The sequence below is a fragment of the Mytilus edulis genome, chromosome 12 (genome assembly GCF_963676685.1).
Source record: "Mytilus edulis chromosome 12, xbMytEdul2.2, whole genome shotgun sequence".
In the NCBI taxonomy this organism is placed as follows: Eukaryota; Metazoa; Mollusca; class Bivalvia; order Mytilida; family Mytilidae; genus Mytilus; species Mytilus edulis.
The window spans coordinates 336,532-355,989 of record NC_092355.1 but is presented as its reverse complement, the minus strand read 5'-3'; the positions used below and the strand labels follow the sequence as shown (position 1 = coordinate 355,989).

The window sequence follows — 19,458 nt, the reverse complement described above, 5'->3', positions numbered from 1 at the left end:
CCACACAAAGGAATTGTATATTTAATATTATGCAATTCCTTGCACACACGTATACTTATTTTACCATGTTTACAGCTGAGTTTTACAGATGTCATTTTAATTATGTGGTTCTGTCCTAGCCGTACTAACAGTTATTGTAAACTTTTTTTCTCAATTTTATATATGTATCTGTTTGTTATGAGATGAAATATTCCTACTTTTATATGCCGGAGAGTTAACTATGAAGGAATTTATAAGCGCTGAGGAAGTAATTTATCGATTCATCTCTGTACATAGCATTTTCTGGTACAATTTTTCACCGTTCTTTATTTTTTACTGCCCAATATTTTTAAATCTATATATTAAGGCACAACTCTATTTTCTCTTTTTTGTTTTGTTTTACCCATTTTCTCTAAAAACAAATTCTATTCTATAAACCCCATTCGGAACCTCATATTGTGATGCTGGAGATGGCGAATGATTTATGTATAGATATAAAACGTTTGATGTGTATGTATACAAAGAGATGAGACGACTTATTCACTTGAACTACTACCACTTGTGACACAAATATAATCTATCTCATATCAATATGTTAATAAACAATTTTACATATTATAATGCTATATATACGTTTTGTGTGACAACATGGACAATACCAGGAGCGATAGGAGGGATCCTGATTCCGAAATCCCGGGCTTAAAAAGAACAAAATCCCAAGGTCCCGTAATGATATCTTGAAATTCGAAGAAAGAATTCCAGGATTTCGAAAGGGTCAATCCCGAAATCCCGAGCTTAAAAACACCCGATCCCGGAGTCCCGATTAAGGTCCTATCCCCCAAGGAGCAGATATACGAACTTTGAAACAGATAAATAATTTCCCGCCAAGCGAAGACGAATATATTTTGAACGATGTTATACATTACTGGTACAAGAAATTCATAGACAGATATTTCGCGAATAACATGTTTTTTTTGCCGATCAAATAGTTTTCAAAGGTACCTTGATTATAATTCAATACGCCAGACGCGCGTTTGGTCTATATAAGACTCATCCGTGACGATCAGATAAAAACTTAAAAAGCCAAGCAAGTAAAAAGTTGAAGAGCATTAAGGACCAAACATTCCAAAAGGTTGTGCCAATACTGCTAAGGTAATCTACTCTTGGGATAAGAACATCCTCAGTTTTTCCAAAAATTCAATGTTTTGTTAACTGGAAATTTATAAAACACCTATATCCTCAAATGGCAAATCAGAAGTGTTTTGGTCTTTGGAGTTCCTTTCTTCTTCTTTAGGTGATCGTCCTTCATTGTGTAATTGATATAACCGAAACAACTGCTACTGTGTATAATTCCCCTTCTTTTATTTCTTTCGTACTAAAAATATCTTTACTAGAAATTAACTCGTCTAAACATCAACTCAACAATGTTAGATCTGTAAATTTGCTTTCGTAAATTTTTGTTCGGGATTTGAACCCATGCTACTGAGATATCGTGACACCAAATCGCCTGTAATGTATCCGGTGCGCTAGACCACACGACTACCATGGCTTCACAATAATAAAGCTTTCGGTGGCCGGGTGTTACCTTTCCTCGTCAGTTTTAATCTAGCGTCGTAATACAGTACATGATATATATAAGGCATGGAGATGTTATTGTTACAGATCAGCTCAATTATCTATAGTAAAGGATCCTACAAATTAATGCAAGATACAGGCACAGAAAATAATCATATTTAAGTACGTCTGAATCAGTGACAACTCTACCACAGATTTATCCATCGGATCACCAGCAATGATGATGATACATGGCTGTGTACATTATGTATATACAACTCGTCTAAACATCAACCCAACAATGTTAGATCAAACAAAATTGAGCTGATCTGTAACAATAACATCTCCATGCCTTATATGTCATGTACTGTATTTAAAGATCAAACATTGTTGGGTTGATGTTTAGACGAGTTGCATTATAGAGGAGGGGCATTATGTTTTTTTGTCTGTGTGTACGTTGGTCCGTCCGTCCGTCCCTCCGTCTAGCCCGCTTCAGGTTAAAGTTTTTGGTGAAGGTAGTTTTTGATGAAGTTGAAGTCCAATCAACTTGAAACTTATTACACATGTTCACTATGCTATGATCTTTTTAATTTTAATGCCAAATTAGAGTTTTACCCCAATTACACGGTCCACTGAACATATCAAATGATAGTGCGATTGGGGCATCTGTGTTCTATGGACACATTCTTGTTTATTCATGCATTTATTCTTTTAACTATATCAATATGTTACCTAAAGAGTGTCATGTATGAAATATTGGTCAAACGTTTACAAGGAACTTTTTATACCGGTTAAAATGTTGTTTGATTCCGTCTAAACAATGGCTAGTTATTTCCTGACCCCCTTCGCCCCTTCTAGTATCCTTTGACCTCATATGACCTCTGTAATTATGAGACATAATTAACCTCAGACATTTAATCATATCAATGTGTTTCCGCTTATCGAAAGTGTCATGCTTTGACACTTTAAATAATTAAGTTATGTCAATACAAATATATTTTACGTGAATTTCAAAATCTTTCCTGTCTTTTTTGTTTTTTGTTTTGTTTTAATAATTCATTTTGTTAATAATATACATGTAGTATTGTCAATTCATTACAGGAGCTAATTACATGTAGTAGGGTGCAAAGTATATCGAAAAAGGCGTCTAGTTAACGAGTTTAAGTAAACGGATAACACACGGTATATTTGTATGCAAACTTTTGGAAAACCATTATATTTTCCAATCATGAATGTCGTCGTATTAAGCTTCGTGGTCACGTTAAAAAAAATATGGTTTCTTATGGTACCCAAAGATAAACCCAAAGATACCGCACCATACAGATCATCTTCAACACGAAAAATAAAATTACTACTCTCAGTGATATTTTATTCAAATTTATTAGGATTTAGCTTAAATATTAAATTAATCATATAACGAAAGCTGAAAATATTTATATAATTTAAGTATTTAAGTATTTTATGGTTTAAGTAAGACCATTTTTGGTAAAATCATTACGTGTTACTTTCACGGGATTTTTACTCTGAATCAGTGTAAGCAGTAAAAGAGGGACGAAAGATATCAGAGGGACAGTGAAACTCAGATTTCTTAGTATGGATAATAACGTTAACATTTGGGGTTTTCTCTGAGTCGTTTAAATCAATTGCAACTAGCAAGGTGAGACATGCACGGAATATTATAACTATAGAAACTGAATATTTTAATCAACAAACAAAAAAAATATCTGCTTCATATACCAAAGCGCCTGTGGAGCATTACTGTGCGTATTGCTGTTTATTGTTTATCCTACATCTGTATAGGGGGAGGGTTGAGATTTTACAAAACATGTTTAACCCCACTGCAAAAAGTTCGCCTTTGTGCGCCTGTCCAAAGTCAAGAGCATCTGGTCTTAATTAGTCTTGTGCATGCATGTATGTTTGTTTTTATCTAAATTTTATTTTAGTTCATTTGTATATTTTGGAGATTAGTATGATATCCATTTTTACTGGACTAGTACACATTTTTGTTTATGGGACACTTGTAGTCCGCTACTAGGTACAGAATTTTCTCGCAGTGTTGAAGACCAATTACTTTCATTTCTGTGTTTAAATGTTGAATGCAAATTAAAATGGTCAGAATATGAAAGAATTGATGTAACCAGGAATGTTTATATAGAAGAACCTTTTTTTTGTCAAATACTTTTCAATTACTATTATAGTTGACTCTTACTTTGTCGATATAGGCGACGGTAAGGGAGCTACAATTTGATTTTTATGGGGGGGGGGGGGGACTAGGATGAAAAATTGTGTCCTGCCTTTTTTTTTAGTTGTAATCTCTGTCCTGCCTTTTTATTTTTCAGGCTATTCGGTCCTGTCTTTTTTTTCTTAGCTTATCCTGACTTTTTTACAACAATTGCCATCCTGCCTTTTTTTTTGCCAAGTTACTCATCCTGCCTTTTTTTTTTTGCCAAGTTACTCATCCTGCCTTTTTTTCAAATTTCATCCTAGCCCGCACACCCCCCCCCCCCCTCACCCCCTCAAAATCAAATGGTAGCTCCCTAATGAACATCATGTTTCTTTTTATATTCTTTAGTATTTAATAACTGTCACAATAAAATTGATTTCTATAGATGTGTTTATAATTAGTATAAACCAACGACAAGACACGTTAATGTCCTCGGGGATGTAATTTACATATACACAATTATTAGCCAATATATTAGTTTTTTGTATTCATATCACGCCTTATGACAATGCATGTGCTAATAATTGCATTATTATTCATAAATCTATGTTTACAATTGTCCGAAACAAAATGGCCGACCATGAGAAAGTACAAAGTTTTGTTAAAATATCTTTGATATTTCAAATATGTGGTTTCCTTATTCTTGTAATAGGATTATCGACTCCATACTGGAGAGCTATACATTTTGAATATGTTGCCGAGTCGAGGAACGAAGTTGGTTTACTGATTCAAGGATTTGACGAAGGACTCTGGAGAAGATGTATTAATAGTATCTGTGCAGATATTGATTTGGCGGGAAGAGGTATGAAGAGGTGGTGGGAGTTTAATTATTACTGAAGGTTACACCTTGTTTAAGGTGATCTAAGGTGGCTACATTTTGTGTGTCGGAAGGTTATACTTTGAGTAAAAGAATGTTACACATTGTACATGCAAGAAGGGTACACTTTGTGTGAAAGGAAGTTACACTTTCAAAAAGATTGTGTGTAAGAAGGTTACCCTTTGTGTGAAACAATGTTACACTTTGTTTGCAAGAAGGTTATGCTGTCAAGTTTGTGAGAAAGTATGGTTACATTGTGTGTGGAAAGGTTGTACACTTTGTATGTAAGACTTGTTTTAGCCATGACGGTGTCAGTCTGTTCTCAAACTATGAGTTTGACTGTCCCTCTGGTATCTTTCGCCCCTCTTTTACACTTTTTTTTTATCACATATCCTATTGTTTTTTAGCATTTACATTGGCTACCTCTTTCCGATTTCTTATCCTTGATATTTACGTTTGACGGTGTTCTACACTAGTTTATAATTTGAAAATAAGAATATGTGGTATGATTGCAAATGAGACAACTATCCATCAGAGTTGAAGTTCAGTGAAAGTATGCAGTAATAAACCAATGTATAACAAGATACATCAGTTTTGGTGGCTGCTGAAATTGTTTCGGAAATGATTTTTTAGTTAGAGGACATTGCGATACTATGTTAATACATCAGAACTACGAGAAAAAAGTTCCGACGTCTTTACACCTCAGTGTTTCATTCGTCTCAACTCGGCCGATTCCGTACCCTCATCTAACAAGGAGAGTAGCGGATTCTACCGAGGATTGCCGAATGCTCAGTGTTTCTCTTGTTCCGTTGTGTTATAGTTTTTTATACAATCATTCAGAGACATTATATTATACAAATATAGCCTTTGTATGAGGTCGATACAAGGATATATGTATTGACCTGAAAGAAGTATATTGACCTCATACAAAGGCTATATTATTAATTTCGGACCAAGCGTCATTTGATTTTGTTGGAATTTTATATATATCATATTGTCTCCTTGACAATAACAAAATATTAGTTGTTATTTGTTTGTTTGTTTGTCACCTAATGTATTTGAAGATTGTTTAGGTCAAATCGATCACAGATATCATTTGTTTCAAAACGTTTAAGATCGTTTAAAAATATCCTGAAATTCATTTCATGACGTAACAAAGTATCGGTTTTTAGATGTTCTGAAAATAACCGTGCAATATGCTTTTTGCTGTGAAATATGCTTTTTGCTTTCCGCCGTTTTTTCTCTACCTTCAAAAATATAGTTTAACATGTGACTATCCATAAACGAATCAAATTTGTTAAAATATACGAATTGATAAACTTTATTTTTAGATTCAAGTATTCGAAAATTTAGATTATTTCATACAAATTTAATAATAAACAAGAATGTGTCCTCAGTACACGAATGCCCCACTCGCACTTTCATTTTTTTCTATGTTCAGTGGACCGTGACATTGGGATAAAAACTCTAATTTGGCATTAAAATTAGAAAGATCATATCATAGGGAGCATGTGTACTAAGTTTGAAGTTGATTGGACTTCAACTTCATCAAAAACTACCTTGACCAAAAACTTTAACCTGAAGCGGGACAGACGGACGGACGAACGGACGAACGGACGCACAGACCAGAAAACATAATGCCCCTCTACTATCGTAGGTCGGGCATAAAAATGAATGTATAAACCTAATGAAAATATATTTAAAAATAGTAGAAATTGCACTATATTTATCGGAATGGAGATGATATGAAATTGAGAATGGAAATGGGGAATGTGCCAAAGAGACAACAACCCGACCATAGAAAAAAAAAACAGCAGAAGGTCACCAACAGGTCTTCAATGTAGCGAGAAATTCCCGCACCCGGAGGCGTCCTTCAGCTGGCCCCTAAACAAATATATACTAGTTCAGTGATAATGAACGCCATACTAATTTCCAAATTGTACACAAGAAACTAAAATTAAAATAATACAAGACTAACAAAGGCCAGAGGCTCCTGACTTGGGACAGGCGCAAAAATGCGGCGGGGTTAAACATGTTTGTGATGTGTCAATCCTCCCCCTATACCTCTAGCCAATGTAGAAAAGTAAACGCATTACTGTTAATCTATAGAGCTTGTAAAAGACTTTAGCATTCGAATATTGAGTTATGAGTGTGATAACACTATGTATACAGTGTATTTAAAATAAACAGATGTGGTATCATTATCAATGATACGACTATCCACAAAAACCATATGACGTAAATCTTAGCAATCTTAGATTGACGGGCGGTTCGACGTAGGTCTTCAACAATGATCAAAACCAATACCGTATAGCAAGCTATCATAAAAGGCGTTGGCGTAACAAAATGTAAAACAATTCAAACGAGTAAACTACAGCCTAATTTATGTACAAAAAAACACGAAATGGAGATGAAATATGATACACAGTAACACAAGACTGCATTGTATAATTGATATTACTGTAATGCAACTGTCGACAAGTTACCATCCAGAAGGGGGAAGTGTATCGTAACCGCCTTGACTAGCGAAGTTACCATCCAGAAGGGGGAGGTCGATCGTAACCGCCTTGACTAGCGAAGTTACCATCCAGAAGGGGGGAGTGTATCGTAACCGCCTTGACTAGCGAAGTTACCATCCAGAAGGGGGAGGTCGATCGTAACCGCCTTGACTAGTGTCGACAAGTTACCATCCAGAAGGGGGAGGTCGATCGTAACCGCCTTGACTAGTGTCGACAAGTTATCATCCAGAAGGGGGAGGTCGATCGTAACCGCCTTGACTAGTGTCGACAAGTTACCATCCAGAAGGGGGAGGTCGATCGTAACCGCCTTGACTAGTGTCGACAAGTTACCATCCAGAAGGGGGAGGTCGATCGTAACCGCCTTGACTAGTGTCGACAAGTTACCATCCAGAAGGGGGAGGTCGATCGTAACCGCCTTGACTAGTGTCGACAAGTTTCCATCCAGAAGGGGGAGGTCGATCGTAACCGCCTTGACTAGTGTCGACAAGTTACCATCCAGAAGGGGGAGGTCGATCGTAACCGCCTTGACTAGTGTCGACAAGTTACCATCCAGAAGGGGGAGGTCGATCGTAACCGCCTTGACTAGTGTCGGCAAGTTACCATCCAGAAGGGGGAGGTCGATCGTAACCGCCTTGACTAGTGTCGACAAGTTATCATCCAGAAGGGGGAGGTCGATCGTAACCGCCTTGACTAGTGTCGACAAGTTACCATCCAGAAGGGGGAGGTCGATCGTAACCGCCTTGACTAGTGTCGACAAGTTACCATCCAGAAGGGGGAGGTCGATCGTAACCGCCTTGACTAGCGAAGTTACCATCCAGAAGGGGGGGGGGTCGATCGTAACCGCCTTGACTAGCGAAGTTACCATCCAGAAGGGGGGGGGTCGATCGTAACCGCCTTGACTAGCGAAGTTACCATCTAGAAGGGGGGGGGTCGATCGTAACCGCCTTGACTAGTGTCGACAAGTTACCATCCAGAAGGGGGAGTGTATCGTAACCGCCTTGACTAGCGAAGATGATGTCCACATGACCGACTCAATTTTTTTTTATATAGATAACGAATTTTCGGATGTATTAACTATAATAATAATTGTAAATGTACGTTATGTGGCAGCATTAATTGTTATCGCCGTTGCTGGTACATGTAACGTTAAGGTGGTACCTAACACTACAAGGAGGTAACTCTGTAAAATCAGCTTAACGTTTTAATTACGTTGTGTTGTTAAGGGAATATTAAGCTGCTCAATGATCAAAATTAGTGTTTGTCAAATTGCTATATAACCAGTCTAATATTTCTGACAAAATGGTTGGTTACAATTTTATGAAATTTTTATATTTTTGTCAAAGGGTCAAAGTAAATACTTTGTCAAAATTTTATGAAAATTAAACAAGCGAAATTAATTTTAGTGAAAGTGTTGGGTACCACCTTAAACGACATAGATGTACTGAAACAAGTTAAGAGCTATATGAAGAACAAGAATCCAACCATTTTTTAAAAAGAGGAAAGGGGTTTTTTTTGGGGGGGGACAAGATTAAAGAACGGGCTCTAATCATATGTCCCATTCAAAAGCATTGATTGTAAAAATGAAGGGTTCCATCCCGCTGCCCCCCTTTCCCCCTTTTAGATTATCCACTGCTAAACATTTAAGTCGTCCAAATTCAACTTTGTGTGAGGGATTTGGAACCTTCTGATGGTAAAATGTTATTTCAATATCATAGCTCTGACTACTGATTGACGGTACCGAAGAGTCTTTTTGAGAAAAGCACCAGAGCCTTATTTTCGCGAAATACTAGTACCTAAAGAAAAAGAGGACAACGAAATGTTATACATCAAATGTAAATTTGCTAGATCATTAAACTTACACTGGTTTATTTTTTTCAATTTACATCAATTTACTTATTTCTTTTTTAATAAACGTAAAGGTGTTTAAAATGTCATATAACTGAGTTGTAAATTAACATATTAGTAAGGCGTCAAGCCTACAGAATTTGATTGACAACTACTATGAAAATAACTTTGAATAAAGCAGAATATACATCCGAAATTTATTTAAGAAATAATTGATGCAAGCTATACTTTATAGCTGTTGTCTGTTCTATGGTCCTGTTGTTGTCTCTTTGACACATTCCCCATTTCTATTCTCAATTTTATAAACTATGGGTAGGCATTATATTCGTGATTATTTTTGCCCTAGCGATAGTGATAGTGATAGTGATAGATAATAATCAATTACAAAAGAAAGTGCATTATCTACAGCATGCATACAATTCAATATGACATATGACTTTCGTATGGGTCATTTTTTTTTCTTGAAGAATTTTCGTTTATGAATAAGGAGACGAAATTACAAGAAATAAAATCATTTTAATATGTACAAAAGTTAGTAAAACTATAAGCGAGAATCGCATTTGATGAACAAATTTTGAATATCGTTCCCTGGAAGATTCTTTTAAATGCTGACGACGCATCTGAGCAGTCAACGGTGTAAATGAACAAATGTATTACCGTTCCTTAAAACAACTTTTTGTCTAATTTTGTCTAATGTTTAGTCTGTTCCTGTGTGTGTTACATTTTTATGTTGTGACGTTGTGCTCCTCTTATATTTTATGCGTTTCCCTCAGTTTTAGTTTGTTACCCCGATTTTGTTTTTTTGTCCATGGATTTACGAGTTTTGAACAGCGGTATACTACTGTTGACTTTATTTGAATATTCATATTTTATATTTTCAGATTGGATGCAAGCAGTGAGATTTTTCGCCTGCCTCGGTGTTTTGTCATCCTTTATAGCGACTGTATCACTCATCTTGTTTATGCTTATAGAGAAACTATCAGCAAATAAATATCTCTATCTGACCTCGGCTATAGCCTCGTTTATTGTTAGTAAGTATAGTTATACCACCTATGATATAAATATCTCTATCTAACCTCGGCCATAGCCTCGTTTTTTGTTAGTAAGTATAGTTTTAACACTTGTGATATAAATAGCTCTATCAGACCTCGGTTTAGCCTCGTTTATTGTTAGAAAGTACAATTTATACCATCTATGATATACATATCTCTATTAGACCTCGGCTATCGCCTCGTTTATTGTTAGAAAGTACAATTTATACCAACTATGATACAAATATCTCAATCAGGCCCCGGCCATAGCCTCGTTTATTATTAGTAAGTACAGTTTATACCATAAGATATACATATCTCTATCAGAACTCGGCTATATCCTCGTTAATTGTAAGTAAGTACAGTTTATACCATCTATTATATAAATATCTCTATCAGACCTCGGCTATAGCCTGGTTTATTGTTAGTAAGTAGAGTTTATACCATAAGATATACATATCTCTAACTGACTTCGGCTATTGACTGGTTTATAAATAGTAAGTAGAGTTTATACCATCTATGATATAAATATCTCTTTCAGACCTCGGCTATAGCCTGGTTTATTGTTAATAAGTAGAGTTTATACCATAAGATATAAATATCACTATCTGACCTCGGCTATTGCCTCGTTTATTGTTAGTAAGTACAGTTTATACCATAAGATATAAATATCTCTATCAGACCTCGGCCATAGCCTTGTTTATTAATAGTAAGTACAGTTTATACCATCTATGATATAAATATCACTATCTGACCTCGGCTATAGCCTCGTGTATTGTTAGTAAGTACAGTGTATACCACCTATGATATAAATATCTCTATCAGACCTCGGCTATAGCCTCGTTTATTGTTAGTAAGTACAGTTTATACCATAAGATATACATATCTCTATCAGACCTCGGCTATATCCTCGTTTATTGTTAGTCAGTATAGTTTATACCACCTATGATATACATATCTCTATAAGAACAAACTACAATGCAACACTAAAGGAACACTGAAGTGCAATAAAAGACCAAAGTACAATGCAACATACAAAGAAACACTGAAGTGCAATAAAAGACCAAAGTACAATGTAACATACAAAGAAACACTGAAGTGCAATAAAAGACCAAAGTACAATGTAACATACAAAGAAACACTGAAGTGCAATAAAAAAAAAAGTACAATGTAACATACAAAGAAACACTGAAGTGCAATAAAATACCAAAGTACAGTGTAACATACAAAGAAACACTGAAGTGCAATAAAAGACCAAAGTACAATGAAACATACAAAGAAAAACTGAAGTGCAATAAAAAAAAACAAAGTACAATGTAACATACAAAGAAACACTGAAGTGCAACAAAAATCCAAAGTACAATGTAACATACAAAGAAACACTGAAGTACAATAAAAGACCAAAGTACAATGTAACATACAAAGAAACACTGAAGTGCAATAAAAAAAACAAAGTACAATGAAACATACAAAGAAACACTGAAGTGCAATAAAAGACCAAAGTACAATGTAACATACAAAGAAACACTGAAGTGCAATAAAAGACCAAAGTACAATATAACATACAAAGAAACACTGAAGTGCAATAAAAGACCAAAGTACAATGTAACATACAAAGAAACACTGAAGTGCAATAAAAAAACAAAGTACAATGTAACATACAAAGAAACACTGAAGTGCAATAAAAGACCAAAGTACAATGTAACATACAAAGAAACACTGAAGTGCAATAAAAGACCAAAGTACAATGTAACATACAAAGAAACACTGAAGTGCAATAAAAAACCAAAGTACAATGAAACATACAAAGAAACAATGAAGTGCAATAAAAAAACCAAAGTACAATGTAACATACAAAGAAACACTGAAGTGCAATAAAAGACCAAAGTACAATGTAACATACAAAGAAACAATGAAGTGCAATGAAAAACCAAAGTACAATGTAACATACAAAGAAACACTGAAGTGCAATAAAAGACCAAAGTACAATGAAACATACAAAGAAACACTGAAGTGCAATAAAAAAACAAAGTACAATGAAACATACAAAGAAACACTGAAGTGCAATACAAACCAAAGTACCATGAAACATACAAAGAAACACTGAAGTGCAATAAAAGACCAAAGTACAATGTAACATACAAAGAAACACTGAAGTGCAACAAAAAACCAAAGTACAATGTAACATACAAAGAAACACTGAAGTGCAATAAAAGACTAAAGTACAATGTAACATACAAAGAAACACTGAAGTGCAATAAAAGACCAAAGTACAATGAAACATACAAAGAAACACTGAAGTGCAATACAAAAAACAAAGTACAATGAAACATACAAAGAAACACTGAAGTGCAATAAAAGACCAAAGTACAATGTAACATACAAAGAAACACTGAAGTGCAATAAAAAAACCCAAAGTACAATGTAACATACAAAGAATCACTGAAGTGCAATAAAAGACCAAAGTACAATGTAACATACAAAGAAACACTGAAAAGTGCAATAAAAAAACAAAGTACAATGTAACATACAAAGAAACACTGAAGTGCAATAAAAGACCAAAGTACAATGTAACATACAAAGAAACACTGAAAAGTGCAATAAAAAAACAAAGTACAGTGTAACATACAAAGAAACACTGAAAAGTGCAATAAAAAAACAAAGTACAATGTAACATACAAAGAAACACTGACGTGCAATAAAAGACCAAAGTACAATGAAACATACAAAGAAACACTGAAGTGCAATAAAAGACCAAAGTACAATGTAACATACAAAGAAACACTGAAGTGCAATAAAAGACCAAAGTACAATGAAACATACAAAGAAACACTGAAGTGCAATAAAAGACCAAAGTACAATGTAACATACAAAGAAACACTGAAGTGCAATAAAAGACCAAAGTACAGTGTAACATACAAAGAAACACTGAAGTGCAATAAAAGACCAAAGTACAATGAAACATGCAAAGAAACACTGAAGTGCAATAAAAAAAACAAAAGTCCAATGTAATATACAAAGAAACACTGAAGTGCAATAAAAAAACAAAGTACAATATAACATACAAAGAAACACTGAAGTGCAATAAAAGACCAAAGTACAATGAAACATACAAAGAAACACTGAAGTGCAATAAAAAAAACCAAAGTACAATGTAACATACAAAGAATCACTGAAGTGCAACAAAAGACCAAAGTACAATATAACACACAAAGAAACAATGAAGTGCAATAAAAAAACCAAAGTACGATGTAACATACAAAGAAACACTGAAGTGCAACAAAAAACCAAACGACAATCCAACACACACAGAAACACTGAAGTGCAACAAAAAACCAAACGACGATGCAATACACACAGAAACACTTAAGTGCAATAACAAACCAAAACACAATGTAACACACACAGAAACGTGTAAGAATGATTCCATGTATGTAATTACAAGAATATGTGGTATGATTGCCCATTAGACACTTCCACTAAAGATCACATGATGAATTCCCAAAAATATTTACATTGGTTTTTTTTTTCTTCATTACAGCTGGATGTACGTTTCTCTCTATTATGATATATGGCGCCATTATAAAAGAGGGACTAGCATGGTCGTTCGTCATGGTGACGGTTAGTGGTGCGGTCCACGTCGTTTCCGGTTTACTTCTATTGATTGCGTTTATCACGGGAAGAAAGGACGTTTGACGAATTGAGTGTTTCCAAAAGAGAGGGAGACAATACTAGTAACTTAGAACTCTCGAAATGTGTTTATCGCACAGGGAATTGTCTCAGATAAAACATTCCTAATATATACTTTACAAATGCCTATGGTTTGGCGCCTGGAATATGTACAGCTGACATGTGATCAATAAAATTATAAAGGACTATGGGTAATCTCATTGTTCGTACACCAAAATACAAATAACGTAACGTCATTGGTTGAATTTCCATTGTTAGAACGTTTTAAACCAATCGCAACGTTTTACTGTACGCTTTTAAAAATATTACCCAGAATGCATAAGATTCTAAAACGGCGAATTGCAACATAAGATACTGTGATATAAGTTACATTTTAAATTAAAATATGAAAGTTTCTAACGACCTTGACTGGATATACAGCCCTCGTATGGTTGGCAATCAAAATATATCTCATTTTGAGGTTTAGATTTTGAGGTTTAGATGCCTTTGTTTGACATATTTTATAATTTGATACGCCCAAGACGCGCGTCTTATCTACATAAGACTCATCAGTGACGCTCAGATAAAAATATTCAGAGGGCCAAAACAAATACAAGGTTGAAGAGCATTAAAAACCCAAAATTCCAAAAGGTTGTGCCGAATACGACTTAGGTAATCTATGCTTTGGATAAGAAAATCATAAGTCGTAACTATATCTGTTCAAATTATCTCGTTTTATTTATGATATCTGTGTCTTTAGAGGGTTAAATATTTTTCCAGGGTCATATATAAGGTTAACTCCTTACATGATAAGAAAAGAAAAACACTTATCGATATCAATAAAGATACAAATGATTTCTGCAAACAAAACACTTAACCCACCATATCATGCGACTTTTGTATTGGACTTCGTCATTGTTTTTATTATTTCAGATTTTGAAATTAAGACCCCCCCCCCCCCCCCCGGTTTTTGGTAGGGTATGTTTTGCTCAGTCTTCAAATTTCTATGTTGTGTTTTCTGAATTGTTTTTAATGTTGTGATTTCTGAATTGTTTTTAATGTTGTGTTTTCTGAATTGTTTTTAATGTTGTGTTTTCTGAATTGTTTATAATGTTGTGTTTTCTGAATTGTTTTTAATGTTGTGTTTTCTGAATTGTTTATAATGTTGTGTTTTCCCTTGCTGATGCGTAGTTTGTTTTTACGTGGTGCTGTAACAATACTATCCCAGTTTAAGGGAGCGTTGAGCGCTCACAAACATGTTCTACCCTCCGCATTCTTTATATTCTTATCTCAAGTTAGGAACCTGTAGGTCATTTGTTGGTCCCTGTCTGTCACGTGATTTTCGTTATACATTTGGCCGTCTGATTTCACGTTTAAATTGTTACATATTTTTCATGTTTGTAGACGGCAAAGCGGTTGCTATAATTGCTTACATCCACTTTATCGATGTTTGGGTGGATAGTTGGAAATTGGAAATCATATAAGGGGAGCGAAAGATACCAGAGAGACAGTCAAACTCATAGATCGAAAATGAACTGACAACACCAGGGCTAAAAAACAATGTATACATATTTAAATTGTTTTTATATTGTATTTTAACTGACTGGAGTCCTTTTCCTCTGTGCACAGTGAGTCGTGTTATACCACAGCACATAAGAGTTCCTTTTCCTTCAAAATTGTACGAGAAGAGAGTTAATAAACAAAGGTTTAATGCTTATTGTTTGTTACGACAGTCGCGCGTTTCGTGTATATAGACATATAAGCAAAGGGTGTGTTGTATTTCTCCATATGGTATATATGTAGGACTCGGAGGTGCGATGGGGACGCTGAAGTGCGATGGTCACGCTGAAGTGCGATGTTCTACGCCAAAGTGCGATGGTCCGTACGCTGATGTGCGATGGTTTATTTGACGCATGATCGCTAGTTTAACCTCATTTCTACAGACGTTCATTTATCAGTATAAGTAGATTTTTTAATATTTTTTTTTCAAATTTACATTCATTATTGTCTATGGCTGTCCTTAATTCAGTTTCATAGTGAATGAGAGATCGTACTTTCCGATTTCCTAGGATATATGCCTGTGTTTGTACTAAATCTAGCTATCTCGAATACATATAAAAAAGAAGATGTGGTATGATTGACAATGAGACAACTGTCCACAAGAGACCAAAATGACTATAGGTCACCGTACGGCCTTAAACAATGAGCACAGCCCATACCGCATAGTCAGCTATAAAAGGCCCCGATAAAACAATGTAAAACAATTAAAACGAGAAAACAAACGGCCTTATTTTAAATAAAAAAAATGAACGAAAAACAAATTTGTAACACAAAAACAAACGACAACCACTGAATTACAGACTCCTGACTTGGGACAGGCACATACATAAATAATGTGGCGTGGTTTAACATGTTAGCGGGACCCCTCCCCTAAAAACCAGGGACAGTGGTATAACAGTACAACATAAGAACGAACTATAAAAATCAGTTGATGTTGTTTTTTGTTGTTTGTCTTTGTCTTTGTGTGTATGTGTATTTTTACAGAGGAGACGGTTGTTCGTACATTTTTGTACTCTTTTAGTACATTTTGTGTACCATCCTTTAGAACTTTAACTTATAAAATTTGTTTTTGCTCTTTTCCTTACGTTTCTACAGTAAGAAATGTACTCATGCTATCCTCATTTATAGTTTTCAAGATCTGAATTAAATATTGAGCTATATTTTCTATAAAAATTAAAAGACAAAAATGAAGGAAAATGAAAAATGCAAAACGTTCCTGTGTGAGAATAATGGAAAATAAATATAATTTTATCCTGGTGTTTCAAAAACAAATCTCGAACTGTTTTTTTTTTATATATAAAGAGTTTTTGACTAGAAAGTCTTATACAAATTTGTTCCGAGAGAAATACAAAAGCCAGCTTCTTCACAAAAGATGTACAGGTTGTGCCTTTTGACTTTTGTAATGTAGTATTTTTTTGTCCTTAATCACCTTCTGACCTTTACATCTCTAACTATAAAAGTGCACACAAGTACTATAGAAGTACTTATTGATAATATAAAGATACCCCCTGTATCTTCACTGACAATAAGAGATACACCCCTGTATCTTTACACGCACCTGTTGAACGTTACGACACTGCGGTCAACATTAGAGATATATTTATAGAGATAGAAACGTGAACTGATCAAACGTCAAGTGGAACTTGGACCAACAAGAGACCAGTTTTTGCAAAAAATCGAAACAATGAAGTTGATTTTGGCAATTGTTCTCTTTTCGGGATTGTTGTTGCAAGGTAAGAAAAAATATAATTTTAAATAGAGATTATGTATACCGTATAGTGGGTTATTTTGTCGGGAGTAAAATTTCGCGATTTTCATTGCATAAGGTATACGTAATGTTTTAGCGGCTATTATTTTTGGCGGATTCAAAACTTTTATCAATACCTTGTATGTACACATTTAATTTTGCATATATTTTGGCGATTTTGTTCTGTCCGCGAAAATAAGTGAAAATTTTTACTCCGCGAAAATAACCCGCTATACGGTATATTAGCCCAGTAGTCAACACTTCTGTGTTGTGTTCTGCGTTGACATGAATTATCATTGCTATCTTAGCTATGGTCATAATTATAAATTAACTGCTTAAAAAAAACCTTTGTTTTTTTAAATAATAATATTTTATAGTGTGTCTTTCTATGTTGTGAGGTTAACACTATTTTTTTTCAGGTAAGGGTGAATGTTTGGTACCCATTAAAACGTTTAAACCCGCGGCAGTTGTTTGCACCTGTCCTAAGTCAGGAATCTGATGTTCAGTAGTAGTTTCTCGTTTTTTTTGTATATAGATTAGACCTTTGGTATTCCCGTTTGAATGGTTTTACACTTTGCAATTTTGAGGCCCTTTATAGCTTGCTGTACGCCAGGGCTCCGTGTTGAAGACCGCACTTTGACCTATACTGGTTTACTTTTATAAATTGTGACTTTGATAAAGATTTGTCTCATTGGCACTCATACCACATCTTCTTATATTACCCCCTTCTTATATCTATTTACATCAAATTAACACAAATTTGAAAGTTTTTGAATGTACGCTTTATCAATTTCAGGGGCAAAACATGGCTATGTATGTGCCTGTCCAAAGTCAGGAGCCTGTAATTCAGTGGTTGTCGCGTTTGTTTATGTGTTATATATTTGTTTTTCGTAAATTTTTTTATATGAATAAGGCCGTAGTTTTCTCATTGTTGAAGGCCGTACGGTGACTATAGCTGTTAATTTCTGCATGTGTCATTTTGGTCTCTTGTGGACAGTTGTCTCATTGACAATCATACCACATCTTCTTTTTTATATCTACGTTTAATTTAATTTTTAATTTTGTCTCAAAGTTGTTCTAAATTGCATTTGTAAACGTCTATAAGTCTTCTGCTACGAGGGTCTTGCACGGTCAGCCCCAATTTTTGAAACATTTTTCATAACAGGAATTCGTGAATGATAACGTATCGCAATTTTACACTGACGATTAAGATGAAGATATGCACACGAATATTTTTTTGCGAAGTCTTATAAATTATTTACATAAAACATTCACACATGCTCATATTTTAATAATAAAGAACAAACTACACAAATCTTACATGAACCTATAGACCCAAAACTGGGGCTTCTAGACTACACGAATCAGAAGGATTGCGATATTCTGTTGCAATATTAACGCAACAGTTCAAGACGACAAGGATAACAATCGGTTGACACTTTCACTGACAGCATGACGCAAGATCCACGAAAACCTATTTTATTCATGCCGTCCTTACACAAATTATATTCTAATTCAGTGGCATGTAGCTCTAAGTCTCAATGGACAGTCACATAAAACATTGAATCGATGGCGATGGCATATGGATATCTCTCCCTCTCCAGTCATACATCAGTGATTCCCCATATAAGCTACCAAATATTGTCCACAATGTAACATCATTTGTTTTGGTTATTACGATCACGTGGTTCAAAGAGTATTCCATGTTTTGGTTATTACGATCACGTGGTTCAAAGAGTATTCCATGTTTTGGTTATTACGATCACATGGTTCAAAGAGTATTCCATGTTTTGGTTATAACGATCACGTGGATCAAAGAGTAATCCATGTTATGGTTATTACGATCACGTGGTTCAAAGAGTATTCCATGTTTTGGTTATTACGATCACGTGGTTCAAAGAGTATTCCATGTTTTGGTTATTACGATCACATGGTTCAAAGAGTATTCCATGTTTTGGTTATTACGATCACGTGGTTCAAAGAGTATTCCATGTTATGGTTATTAAGATCACGTGGTTCAAAGAGTATTCCATGTTTTGGTTATTACGATCACGTGGTTCAAAGAGTATTCCATGTTTTGGTTATTACGATCACGTGGTTCAAAGAGTATTCCATGTTTTGGTTATTACGATCACGTGGTTCAAAGAGTATTCCATGTTTTGGTTATTACGATCACGTGGTTCAAAGAGTATTCCATGAACTGGAAGGTTTGCTTCTCTTTTAAAGTATACTAAAAGATGCCCGCGGAATCGCGATACAATTAGACATGTGTTGAAACGAAGAGTTGAGCACAGTAATAAGGTGGACACAGTAAAAAATTAAATGATTAGAACACGATTAATGCATTTAATTCTTTTGCATTAAAGAGATGAAAATCTGGAATATAATGCAAAAAACACCCACTTATCTTTGTTTGAAAATAGCATATCAAGATACCATAATTAAGTGTGACAGAGTGTGATTTTCACTTTTACCCTATAAGCTCAATAACCGTATGAGGAACTTCCAATCCG

At 34.8% G+C, this 19,458-nt stretch overlaps 2 protein-coding genes across 2 annotated transcripts in view; both read left to right on the top strand.

Annotated features, from left to right (window-relative positions):
- Nucleotides 1-4,292: 4,292 nt before the first annotated feature.
- LOC139499364 (uncharacterized) lies at nucleotides 4,293-13,847 on the top strand. The gene is made up of 3 exons (XM_071288046.1): nucleotides 4,293-4,559; nucleotides 9,820-9,969; nucleotides 13,511-13,847. Exons 1-3 carry the CDS (start codon nucleotides 4,304-4,306, stop codon nucleotides 13,663-13,665), a joined length of 561 nt encoding a protein of 186 aa, XP_071144147.1. The 5' UTR covers nucleotides 4,293-4,303; the 3' UTR covers nucleotides 13,666-13,847.
- A 2,953-nt stretch (nucleotides 13,848-16,800) lies between these two features.
- The window catches only part of LOC139499361 (putative uncharacterized protein DDB_G0286901), a 16,728-nt gene continuing 14,070 nt past the window's right edge, over nucleotides 16,801-19,458 (top strand). Inside the window, exon 1 of the mRNA XM_071288044.1 lies at nucleotides 16,801-16,931. Coding sequence (XP_071144145.1) covers nucleotides 16,883-16,931 — 49 coding nt within the window. The 5' untranslated portion in view covers nucleotides 16,801-16,882. The remainder of the gene's footprint in view (nucleotides 16,932-19,458) is intronic.